This window comes from Diadema setosum, chromosome 20, assembly GCF_964275005.1.
Source record: "Diadema setosum chromosome 20, eeDiaSeto1, whole genome shotgun sequence".
Lineage (NCBI taxonomy): Eukaryota > Metazoa > Echinodermata > Echinoidea > Diadematoida > Diadematidae > Diadema > Diadema setosum.
This window is the reverse complement of record NC_092704.1, coordinates 1,207,202-1,221,098: the sequence shown is the minus strand read 5'-3', so window position 1 is coordinate 1,221,098 and position 13,897 is coordinate 1,207,202. Positions and strand designations below refer to the sequence as shown.

The 13,897-nt window shown below is 38.1% G+C and overlaps 1 protein-coding gene across 1 annotated transcript; it reads left to right on the top strand.

The window, feature by feature from the left end:
• Nucleotides 1-5,349: 5,349 nt before the first annotated feature.
• LOC140243909 (nociceptin receptor-like) lies at nt 5,350-6,486 on the top strand. Its single transcript, XM_072323579.1, has one exon. The coding sequence runs from the start codon at nt 5,350-5,352 to the stop codon at nt 6,484-6,486; it is 1,137 nt and encodes a 378-aa protein (XP_072179680.1).
• The last annotated feature ends 7,411 nt before the right edge of the window (nt 6,487-13,897 follow it).

Genomic DNA, 13,897 nt, shown 5'->3' with positions numbered 1-13,897 from the left:
GATTCAGCGTTTTCTGCCATCGTAAAAACCGCTGTAGAGCCAGGAGCGTGCCACCTTACCACGCTCACCCTGGACAAATTAGCAACAATGACGTTAGGCTGGTCGAATCATGAGGCGGAATTAGCACCGGCGGGGCGAGAGTAATCGAATTGTTTAATTTCCTTCCCGCAGGTGCGCCCTCGTGCGTCCACCATTTGCATGTTTTGGCGCTGCATCCAGCCTGCTGCGGTAATGCGTTGAGGCGCCATGTGAATGTTGCTTTCGGCCCCACATCGGGTGCCCTGGTTTTGCTTTCTGATGCTCTTCCCACCTACGAGTACAAACTTGGGGCTTTAAATAAGGAGGCGTTCTATCTTTGGACGAGGAAACTGCGTCCCATTCTGCTGATAAGCATAATTTCCCTGTACTTGGCGATCGTTATTTCAGCTTAACAGCTTGTGTGAAACCCGTTTCTTTCGATTTTCATTCTAGCGCGGTGTAGTATTCCTTCGTCATGAACTGACACAACATTTCCAGGTGATGAATGCAAACAAGCGCATAGTGTGCACGCCGGGATGAAACAATGTACGCATTTCTTATTCAGTAAAATTTGCTTTATTTCTTTGGCACAGTGTTCCCACATCCAATAAAACCACCACCACCACCAACAACAACAACAACAATAACAATAACAAAATACTCCCTGAAACTCACTGGCACTAACTTTTTTTTTCTGAGTTTACCACAATGTTATGGCGTTATTTGTAGGTCTGTTGATAATTCACCTGTGTCTTTATCACATGTTTTTATGTTCATCACATTGTTGTACTGATTTCGTGACATTACATGTATACTCAAACATTTTATTGTTCCCTAGATTTTTTTGGGAAATGAAATAAAATCAACAACAGCTACTTCCAAAAGTTGTAATATGTTTCGAAATTCAAAGCTCCACATTTCCTAGACACAATCAAAATTATCTTTGTAGTCAGGAGATTTGTATCTGCCTGAGTACTTCAAAGAGCCAATTAGACATATTGCAATCTGGTGCAACCTTTTATACACCAAGAAACAGTTTACTACATAAATTGATAGTAAAAATTGCTGTGTTATGGACAATCCTCATTGTTTTAATGATAATTGCCGTTACACTTGGGACTTTTTGTTTTTGTTATCACATTGAAAATACCGTAGGGATGTTTCACTCTTCTGACAAAATGATAGGAGCTTAAGAGTTGTTATTGCAGTCTTAACAACTACAATTAGTCTTAACAACTACAATAATCATTGCCCACGCTCTATCGACCAGACTGACCAATGGCCAATCAATCTTCGTACAAGTGTATCTCCAGGCGATCAGTGTTAAACCTGAGCGACATCATAAGTCAACATCCACTTCCAAGGATGCCCGAATCAGGAGGATGTCGAACTCAAAATTTCGAGATAGCAAGGGTACAGGGAACTAACCATTATATCACAGTGCTCCCACACAATGTCCTTGAAGTAGATTAGAGTTGGTTTGCGATTCCCAAACGCTCTCTCTTAACCCTCCGTATGCTTTTAGGGCCGATCGGTGCAGAAAATCACATAACATTGTACTGTTGTATGCACTGTTGAAAAGTCCCTTGCACAGAACGGGTTAAATGTGAGTTAAAAGCCGAGTCAGATTCAGCAGATTCCTAAATACATGTATATTGGTGAAGAAAAAGCACGCTCGGCGTACAAAGTGATCTCACCCCGGAGAAGAAAAATAAGAAATGATTCTGCAAAGCAGCCAACCCCATACAGCCTACACACAACAACTCAGAGAAGTTCCATTATGGTAGTTAGTATTGATGCGACAACAGACATTTTAAAATGAAATAGTATACATGTATAAATATACATCTAATGATTCCATTGCTTCGCAATAACAGCCTTACTTTTTTATGTGTATTATCTTTATAATAATTCAAATTTGTGCTTTTTTGTACCTATGATATTCCCACGTTCACAATGGTTTACGCCTGTCTTTGTCAGGATGTCCTTGGTAAAAAGACGTGGAGGTCGATGCACTTGGACCTCAGGAATGACCATTAAAGTGTGGGTTATGTTTATCATTTAGCGATTGTACATAATTATTTACAGGTCAGTGCGTTGGCCGTTAAAAGGATTTCACGTCATGTCTTTAAACTGATTAAAGTCAACGCGTGTGAGAATTTGTCCATAATGTGTATTTAAAGGCGCCTCGACAGAAAGCCGTCATAATATCGTTAACACCTTGCATTGTCAACGGGATGGTCACTATATTAGACACTCTCCGCAGACTTCTTTACCTCACACCTGATCATCGTAAGCAATGACTTTATAGGATGTCCTTTCAACTTCGACTATGAATCGTTTCATCATCATCATCATCTTCTTCGTCTTCTTCTTCTTTTCTTCCGATCCTGGTCACGAACTCCAAGGAGTATAATCGCACATTGTGTGACTTGTTTTCACGCGCCAGAAACATTCCAGACTTATGACATTCAAAAGAATGTGACTTCCAGGATGGTTATTGAAACGTGACTTCTGATCTTAATAGGGAAATGGAGTGCATATTAGCGTAAATGTAATATTATGAGAAAAAAAAATATTTTGATGTAGTCCATCCTCAAAGGGTAATGAACTCAACTATACTTGCTGCTTGAGGGGATGCGGCAATATTAGTAGAACGCATTGCGAAGTTTGCGGTTTGAGGGTGAAATGCTATGAAATTTCAAAGTTTCGGTGTCGCTTCAAGAAGACTACTACAGTTCATGACGCCACTGCAGCACAACGTTATAAATATAATATAAAGACAATTCCATGAAATTGTATGTTTATGACAAGTACGCATTCTCTAGACTCCTTACTGTCATAATTGTTAGGGGTAGAAATATTTCTCATGCCTTCTTGAAAGAGGCAAGTTAATTGCTTTTTCATTATGCTAAAGAAGTCAAAATTTATTGAATTTCCCCTTATATCTTATATTTTATATTTCTCATCATTCTATTTAATTCGTGACGTCACAAAATGTTGTAGTCTTCACATCCAGCCATGGCGGCACCGAATCTGTAAAAAAAAAAAAAAAAAAAAAAAAAATCATACTTTTTCATCGGATTGTCGACTTGTCCTCAAATCTCGCCAATGTGTTCTAGTGGTATTGCTGTATTCCTTCAATTCACATAACATGTAGGAATGGGTTTCACTATCCTTCAAGTAAGATTTGATTAATCGATCTATAGGTAAAGTGATTAGATAAAGATGATTATAGTGATATTATCCTATGCGGGTATACCATGGAGCTGCTAATAGGAGCTCCATGGTCAGACTTTATCTACGGCGCTCAATAAACATCGACTTCGTCTGTTATGGCTGCCCTTTAAGATGCTGCTATCAGCTTACTTTCATTTATATCATTGAGGTATTGGGGTGATTAAAATGTTGCCCCGGTGATTTTATCAACTTGGTTTTTATTATGGACACCCAAAACAGAAAGAATCCACAAACTTTTTGAGTTGTGGAGAATATATCTTGGGATCCTCTGCCTCTTAACTTCAAACATTTCGCCTCTCTTCTCTTCTCTTCTCTTCTCAGCTTCTCTTTTCTTCTATAAACTTTTCCTTTTCGGATGTATCCCCTTATTCTTGTACCTTAATATCGTTTCTGTCTTGTTAAAAGATTTACCTTGTGTTGTCCTGTTAGATCAAATGACATTTAAGAATACTTGAAAGCTATCCACGTTATTTATTCTGTGTGTATGCCTTTTGTTCCTTCAGTTTAAAAAAAAAGAGAGAACTGCAACAAACCGTAATGTCTAGAGACCGTTGCCCATGCTAAGTGAATTGATTGATAACGGTCTGCTCCACCTGTACGTCATGAAATATATGATATAAGCCTACCATAAAATATATGAACGTATTATTCACATAATTATATATTTCCAATTAGTACTCTTCTTTATATTTTCATGTGAAAATTTGTGACTTTGTCATACTGATTTTGTTCAAATAGGTGGAGAAATGTGGAGAATTAAAACTTATTGAAACGAAACGAAACATTCCCCATATGTAGGCCTACTGCTCTCTCGATCTCTCACTTTCTGTCTCTTTCATATGTGTGTATGTGACTTTTCTTTGCTCCGTCAGTTTCTACTAATACCCCCCCACCCCATTAAACTCGGGATTTTTTAAATGAGTAGTTTCTGTCATCCTGTAAAAAGAATAAAACAAAACACAAATCTGCGCTTAAATTGAGTGAAGAACAACCTAAACTTTCCGGTGTCACGCGGTTGCAGCTAAAAAAAATATATATATATATAAAAAAAAATGTAAAGGCAGAATAAGAGTGGACATGTCAAAAAAAATCAAAAGGAGATAGATAATCACGTAATATGTCAGTTCATTTGAATACCGATGATTACGTATGTATTTAAATTGCGCGTTTGTATGGTTGTATGTATGATTATTTTTTTTTCCTTTTGCTTATACAGGAAAAAAATCATGTCGATTTCATCTTCAGAAAGGTTTAAGAGATGTAATATCCACGTCAACACTATGGTTGACCTGTATTCATAACCTTCTGTTTACATGGTCGAGTTCAGTGAGATGCTACAACCTGACTGACCTAACGATTGTGTTTCTATTTTCATGTTGCAGGTCCTCTGTAGCTACGTGATATTCAGTCCATCGTCAATATGACAAGCCGAGGCCCAGCTTGAGAGAGAGGCACCGAGAGGCTCCGTGCTGGACAACAGCGCTCGTCTAAAGCGAATTCAAGATGCAGAGATTTGCGCCTCTTCGACCAGCTTGCTATGGCAATTGCCTATCGACTGAAATCCGATGATAGTAGCTAGCACAGATCGTTGCTCGTGGCACCATGATTTATTGATTGATGCTACCATAATGCCGGCTACGCATCGATGTCCAAAACGTCTGGTTACTCACAACTACCACTAACTTAGAGCGGATCGCACTCGGCTATTGGACGGAAATAGTCAATGCTAGGGAGCCAATGAGATGCCGCGTTTCACGCATGTGTGACGACTGGCTTCCGAGCTGAACGTTGGAAGTACACATTATGCCGATAAATGGACCCGTGAAATGACATAAGTGTGTGATACCTGCACTGTTAGGATCAATAAGCAAATACACGTGCTACCTGCGCGATACCCAAACCACTTCTCACCGATTTTCAACTGCACGTCAAACAGAGCGGCTTCCCGCCCAAGATGTTTTCCACGCATAATAGCGGAACGTGCCTGCGATCGCATACCGTGCAAACACTTGAGGATTTCGTAAAGTGAATTCTCGACGGGCCTACCGGCAGAGATGAGACAGTTGTTGTAAGCGACACAAGTTGACGGCCATGGAGGCCAACACCTTCATAATGGAAACGTTTTATCCCGATAATGACACAAACTTGGCCCAGGACGAGCCGAAAGTTGTGTTCTGGGCCTGGTTCCAGATTATGTGCCTCATATTGGCAATTGTGGGATTCCTTGGCAACCTCCTCGTCGTCCTCGTCATCGTCCGACAACAGCGACGCCGTACGAGTACGGACAAACTCATCCTTGGCCTTGCCATGGCCGACCTCCTCACCTCCGTGTTCATCATCCCGATTCCCACGCCGAAGTCTCTCCCGTTCGGTGCGTTGGGTGAGATGTACTGCAAAGTGATATATTCTTCTGTGTGTATGTGGATATCTATCATGGCTTCAGTTTTTACTTTAACTATGATATCGTGGGAGCGATTTGTTGCCGTGTGTTATCCATTTCGCTATCAGCGTCTATTCGCTGGCTACCGTCCAGATGTCATAATGATTGTTATTTGGGTCATATCTTTTGTAATAAACACCAACAGCTTTTACGTGTCATTTGTCGATACCCCGGGCGTCAACTGCACAGTTCGCTTTCCAACACCGGAGTTTCAGACCTTCTTCGGTGTTGTGTTGTTCCTCGTTGAATATCTTATTCCCGTCATCATCATGTTAATTGCCAATGTGTACACAATCCGGGCATTAAACCAACAAGCGCGTTCTCTCGTAGCTAAAAGAGACAAGAGGTCGGGTCCGGCGTTAAAACTCTTACAAGCCAGGCGCAAAGTCATCGAAATGTTATTCATTGTCGTCATTACATTTGTCATTTGCTGGACGCCAGACCAAATTGGATACCTAGCCTTCAATTTAGGATTTTTTGAAGTCGATTTCTTGTACAGTCCCGTGTATCGATCCTTTGTCGCTCTTGCCTTTTGTAACTCGTGCGCCAATCCAGTCATCTACGCAGCGAGGAATCCAAATTTTAGGAGAGCTTTGAAAGAGCTCATCATGTTTTCACCAATCGGGGGATCTGTGTTCAACCAGGGTGGACCGGGATTCACAGATCGGTTTGAGCTAAGCCAAACGCAGGGAACCATTCGTGGTGTGCTGGCTAATGGACGGAAACCTTCATTCCAAGGCGGCCTCAAGGTGCCCGACCCCTCTCCGCAGACCGGGTCGACAATGTAGCCTCATTCCGTGCTAGCATCTGTTAACCATGTAACATGAGCAGGAAGATGAATGGTTGTGGAAACTCCCAAATCTGCCCCAACATACGATATCTGAATAAAGTCATGCTGTGCGTTTTCTGTTACCAACCAACGTCACGCTCGCAGCTTATGATTACCATCCGAACCAATCTTCCGGTAAAACGAAAAAAAAAATATATGAGGGGATCCAGTGTTGTTGATGGAAGCTGAATTCGCTTGAGCATGGCAGCTCCTGCCTATCGCATTGCGTACCTGATCAATGAAAATCAGTGAGTATGAACACACCCTATCTCATCCGTTTTGAAGGAGTCAAACTTTCTATGACATCATGTGACAAGACAGCATTGTCTAAACTTTGTTTTCGGGTTGACAGACAATAGAGAGACAGACGTCAGAAAGAGACTGATAGTCAGATAACGATCAACCCGATCATTACACGTCATAAAGGAACTCCATATGGATATGTGTGTCATTCAAATTTGTAAAATTTACATAAGGAACTCATCAGCGAGGAGCGTCACTTAACCTGCACAATAGATATATGTGGACAGAATCAGTTGGGCTTCAGGCATGGCCTTTGGGCAAACTTCTCGGAAACAATATTCATCTTGGTTATCCAATGCATGAGAACTATACACACTTATCTTTCGTGTAAGAGAAACCATTCACAGATTACGAATAATGTCGATATGGTTATCGTGTTATAAGCGTAAGGTGGAGAACACCGGGGGTTACTTGTAATGTTACAGGTAACTTTATGTCATTTCTCTAGAACAATAAGGAATAGCGACAGTGTTACTCGTAATGGACTATGATGATATTTAAATCGCCTCTTTTAAACGAGCATCCTTTATCTAGAGAGTTCCGAAAAAAGAGTTGTTCTTTCATTTAGCACATTTCAAGTGTTGCTATTTGCTTTGCCTAATATGTGTATGGTCATTATTCATTTACCGTTACAGTAGACCTTGAGAGTATTTCACACCGCACTACAGAGCACTGAGCCAGAATCTTTTACACTATAAGTTGAAAATGAAGCGCAAGATCCTTCGCTCCACCGCTCGATTAAGGACACCAAACTCCGAGATAGTGTGTCTGTAAGTGTCCTCCAGCAAAGAGGAATGTTCGATGCTCATGGTCGGATGCTAAAATCCCTGCACACCAGTAGATTGGGTCTGCAGCAAATCTAATTTAGTTCTTCTTCACTTCCACCTGTTCGCCTATCGGCTCCTTGCCACAAGGTCGACGCCCGATCTTTGGCAAGAAAGACAGGAGCATGAGTAAAAGCCACGTTCAGGTCCCTCAACCAACCTCAGCGTGACCTACCTTTCGAATCCCACGCCACCACGCGACCTTTAGAAGAGATAAATCGATACCATTTCTACGATGAAAATGTATGAGTTTAATTGACTATCGACGAACGTCCTCTATTTGGTGTGAGACAAGATGTAAGTCAGAGTATTCGTGAAATGCAGAAGCAACTATTTGAAATAAAACTTGGCCCCTCAAATCCACACAAGAACAAAAGCAACAACAACAACCACGACCTGTAAACGAATATGCCGCAGTAATGCTGTTGCAAATTATCCGATGAAAGGATTATTTTGTTTTGAAATTTAATGGTCGGGCAAATATCGAAAAAGAAAAAAACAAATAATTGAACCAGGACAAATTAGATTTTAGTTTGAATACGCATGACTTTTGAATTATTGACTTTGGAATTATTATCAACATGCCCCAGAGATGGGTAATGGATAGATTTTATGCTTCAACATTAGAATTTTTAGGACATAACGAGAAGATATCTCATGAACGATACAAGTAGGCAGTTGGAATAAGACCACTTGTATGGTATTCCCTCGTATCACTGTGCCCCCATATTCATTTTAGATGGACTTTGTCAAAGTAACGCATGAGACGATGGAGCAAAAACATTACTGAGATGTAAAGGGACTGCTACCTGCTGGTCAGGAAAAACAAATGAGACAAGGTTTTTGTTGCTGGAAACATCTTGGTATTGAGGATCGAGATACTTGTGAAGAAAAATAAATGCATGCAACTGCAGTAAAGTAACCAAGATGTCTTTTTTTCAGTCTCAGTTGGAGACAAATGATGCATGTACGTAGATTTTGTATGACACGGTGGAATGCAGATTTTACTATTAACAAAAAAATAGAGAAAAAAGGTCAAGCGGATGAAGATATACGTATGTTTTATTACTGTCACACGCACTTTACAAATAAGTTGTTGCAAATGTTCATCAAGAGAGTGTTCTGCCATTTGTAGCATTCGTTTGTTCCATTGAACTGACAAAATACTAGATGGCTACAAAGAAAACGTCTGGTTAAAAAGAGTTGCACAGTAATTTGTTACAATAGAAGAGGTAAATATGCTATACGGTCCTCATGTTTAAATAAAAGACAATAAGCACATCGATATTTCAGTGTTTCACGATCGTGGAAAATTGCACGTTATATCGGACCATATCCTCGGTATATGGCATATTTCTCTTGTATAGAGAATGTTTTCCTTCCGCTTTATTGTTTGTTTGGTGAGATATCTTATTGATCTACCTGGTGTGCAAGTAGTCACGTAAAGGTTCTCTTTACCAAACTTTGCACGTTTTGGAAACTCTTTATTCTTTGGATCTTTACATGATGCACATTAACGAACAACCAGTAGCTACTTTAAAAGTCGCCATGCTGTCAAGAAATAAAGAGCACGGCGTCTAAAGAGATAATGGATTAGCTTTCTGATTAAAGAATTATATGCCTGTACAATTAATATGATAGGGTGTACTGGTAAAGTCAGTCATTACCGGGGTGATGTACTTAATTTTATTGACTCATGATAAAAAAAAAAGCAGATATTAGTTCCGAAATAGGGATTAATATCAGTCTCAGCATATATGGAGGTAATGAAAAATAGACGTAATAATAGCATAAAACATTTGACATTGTTTGAGAGATTTTTATATTGCAAACAATTTACTAATGAAATGGGTAGGGGACATTTGAAGGAAAAAAAAAGGCCTTAAAGAATTACTACATGCCATGCCAACGTAATTATGCTGTGATCGATGAATACTTGTTAAAACTATAAAATCAATGTTTCTCAAAATGCCGGTAGTTGTTCGTTCAAATAATTTGAGCTTTTGACCGACATACCGATATCTTGACATAATGTAATTACGTAAGCGTTGAAAAACAAGTAAATTTAGTGGGAAACCGTCTTCACTAAGGAGTGTTCTATTAGAAAGCGGAGAGTAAAAGCATGACAAGCAGACAAAATGTCACGTGGAAGTAGCAATACGATATTCAGCTAGGACAATATGTGTCTGGGAAGATGTTTTGTTTTATTCAAGCCATTTGAAATGAAATAAAAAGAAAATTTTTCCGATGTAATCTCTCTTCAAAATATCCAAGATATAATTCAATTATAAAGAAATGATATGTAGCATGTAAAATGAGAACGCATTAACGTTACTTATATTGTATGAAATTGTGTCATTGATTTTTGAAAACTGGCAAGGGAAATTAAACGGAAATATTATCTTGTTAATTTTGTGTGATACATAATGTTGTTATGTCATGAGAAATTATTATTCTGTTTTAAATGGGAAAATGCAGAATAAATGGAAACTATCCATATATCAGCATTTATCAAATGTGACAGTGGATAATCTTTTTCATCCAAAGGCGAGTGATGAGGTTCGTGATTAACGCCGCATTGTTTTGATAGCAAAAATGCTTATTTCGGCCACTTCGTTTCACCGACCGCTTAACGCATCACAATTAAGAAAGTGATAGTTTACAATGAAACTAGCTCATTTTCTCTTTCCTGTTTTCTTTCTTTTAAAGCGTCAAGCCTGCGTCATTCTCTCTTCTTGGAAGGTTATATATTTGGTAAGATGTGTGACCTGCCTCGAAATGTGATCACATGACATTATCACAATTCCCAATCGACTTACTGATTACATGTTTGTTATAGACATGTTTATGCTCCAGAATCTCTGTTGTGAAACCCTTGGGTCATAGTAAATGATACTGAAGATTTTAAAGTAAACTGCATCGCCAACATGTTCATAGTTTTTAACTTTTGGAAACTAACGTCAACTTAGTTCTAAGTTAGAAGTTCAATCCATACATTTTTTCGGCATCGTGAAATCTATAACTAATTGTCAATCCATCATTAAAGGAAGTATGCAATGCAAATGCATTTTGACTTTTATTGACTCATAATGTCCCGATCGTTGCTTACGTGACTAGTAGAAAAATAAATATTTGTTGTATTTCATAATCATATTTCTACTAAGTTTTTTTTTTTTCTTCCGGTTGCTTGGATACACAAAACAGATAAATGAATAACAAATCCAAACCAAGATTTGCTGGTAACATCATCTGTCAATCATTGGTAAAGTACCAATATGAGTTTATAACAAAAGACACTGGAATGTACTTTCAACTAGACTGACCTTTACTTACATGTTTCCCTGCAATCAGATAATGTCTTTTCTTGATCATAATGGATAGTTAAGTAAGGATTTGTAGATGGTGTGACTGGCAGAGTTTTGGTTTAGAAGATCGGTCGTTTGTTAGTTTGTTTATTTTTGAAGGCGTACCCTAGTAATCTGAAGAAAAATAGAAAAAAAATATCTGGAGATATATGCCATTTATTAGATATTAATTTGGATATAGTTGAGGGTATCATAAATGAACACAAATCAACATGTAAATTTGCATTATACAGTTCCTTTAACACACTTATGAATATGTTTTACTTTTTTGTCCGTGTGGTAAGTCTATTTGAATACAGAAAACCTATCATATTAAAGTAATTAAAAGAAACATTTTTCTTTCTTTTTTTCTTTTTATTTACATAGAAAAGTCAACAACACCGCTGGATAATTTGCCATGCAGGTGGATTTCCAGCAAGGAAAACCAATTAATTTTGGGGATCTCTGGTTAAATTTATTTATTTATTTAATCAAAATAATATGGGACACTGCGGAAAAGAATATGACATACATATTTGAAGCTGAACCAACGGATTTTTTTTTTTTTTTTTTACTTATATGTTCAGTAATTTATTCAGACTTGTCTTCGATCTGTAACGAGCATAGCTGATGTTGTTCAATAAACATAAGCGTTATAATGAGAGTTCTGAAAAGAGAGGTTATTGAATTGGAGAAATACCACACCAGGATAGGTATTGAATTTTTGCTTGATATTTCGGAAGAAGCTCATCCATGATATATTTATCTGCATTTCATTTCCATTTTATTGAGGTATATGGTCAATTCTTTAAAACCTTGATCATTTTAATTAGAAAATGCTAACAAGCTCAGAAGCAGTTTGCTTTTTTTTTTCTGACAGGGAAGAACACTCCAAGTTTCGTAGGCTATATCGCATATTCATCTCAAAATGTCTTTTTTAAAACACTTATTTGCTTGTTTTATTCTTCAGGTGAGAATTTTTCTAAAATCAGTGTAAAATAAATACTTTGGATTTCGCAGGGGCACAAATGTAACGAAATACCAACTGATTGGACAGTTAACTTCAACATATGGGTCTTTTCGGACTACAAGATGTCTCGGTGTATATGGTTAACTGTTACGCATAGGTCTATCATTTTCATTGTTTGTTTGTTATCGAGGGACCATACAGGTTTTATGAATGTATCACAACAGACGTGCCAGACTATTGGATTTTTCAAAGGCTAAACTGGAATAATGTTCTTGAAGGTTAATCAATATCAGAGTCATCTGATAAATGATGGGTCTCCCCAGCTTCCCCGTTTTTTTGTTCTTTGTTTTTCAAAAAGGGGTACACATGTGTGTGTGGGGGGAGGGGTTGTACAAAGAATACAATAAATTCTTTGAGACAAACCGCGGTCTAAGAAAAATATTTGGTATCAGATCGTGATAAATGTTATGTCTTTTCTTTTTGTCTAGCATATGTCAAACATATAAAGCAACGCCTCCTGTTGTCTCACATCCCCTTAAGTTGTAAAATTGAAACTGCCAGTGTTTACAGGATAAAGGGATTTATCTTGTTCAGGTTTCTGTTTAGCGTGATTTTCGCCATCATTTTATAAGACCCATCATTAGAAACTACTTTTTTTTTTCCTAAAGAGACAGACGCACACATTCTCTCCATGTTAATACTTCAGTGGCTCGATATTACTGGATAATCTGTTTTCAGCAACTTTTACCTGTCAATGTAAATAACATACACAATTATTGTATTCCTGAGGGCGAGAAGAGTTCATCATTATCTGCTGTATGTAAACGTCAAGTTTAGTATATTCCACAATGATAAACTCGAAGGACAATTCTTTTCTATAGCAATTTGTGGAACTGGGCAAAATGTTACAGTGGAACATTACAACCAGAAGGGAAGAAAAGAATGATTAGATTTTAAAGCAAGTACATGTAGATTACTTAAAAGTTATTACAATATTCATTATGAGCCACAAAATTTCAGGCAGTAACGCTTGCTCTATATTATATAGGATGTTGCATTAGCATTGTTCATCTCGTCTGCTACATCTGCTAGTCAGTAAATAGAAACCACATGATAATGAGTACAATACCTGCACACACACACACACAAAAAAAAAATCATGAAGAATGTGGATTCTTTTGAAAATGACCAGACTGTTGTTAACATTGGTACGGAGAAAGAAGCTATAATAATCGTAGTAAGTTTTAGTCACTTAGAATGATATTATTATGTAACATAGAAGGTGACGTAGTCCAGCGGATTGTAATCAGGGCGGAATATAAAGGGATTCAGGCGAGGTGCAGTAGGTCATTGTACAATTCGCATATCAGATGTCAGAGGACATGCCGTAAGCCTTTCTATGCCATCTACCTTGGTTAGTGTGTATAACGCTATGGGCTTTTTTTCTGCCGATAGACACTCAAAGCGAAAGGAGGGTTAATGCCTGCATTGCTTCACTAATTTAGAAGGTACCGGCACATCTTCAATACATGTCTGCGCTTACGTGACGTAAACTTTTATGTCACAATACAATCATGAACAAATCTGCACTGTTCGGTGATTGACGTAACTATTCAGACGAGAAGACAACGACTCTCTAGCTGTCATTCAATTTTAAACAATGAGATGAACATCATTCCAGTGAAATAATTATTTGAAAGGCAATTTTATGCATGTGTGAGAACATTCAATCGTTCACATACCTTAAAGGGATGATACAGTATTGTCTGAGATGAGGATCCCGCCTTTAAAACTTTTGCAAGATACTCAGAAACCACTCCATGATATGTTACAGAGCATGCAATTCTAACAGAAAGTTAATTTGATTAAAAAAAAATGGTTTTGAAATGGCTGAGATATCCGAAAACAAAGTTAAATTATGCAATCCTA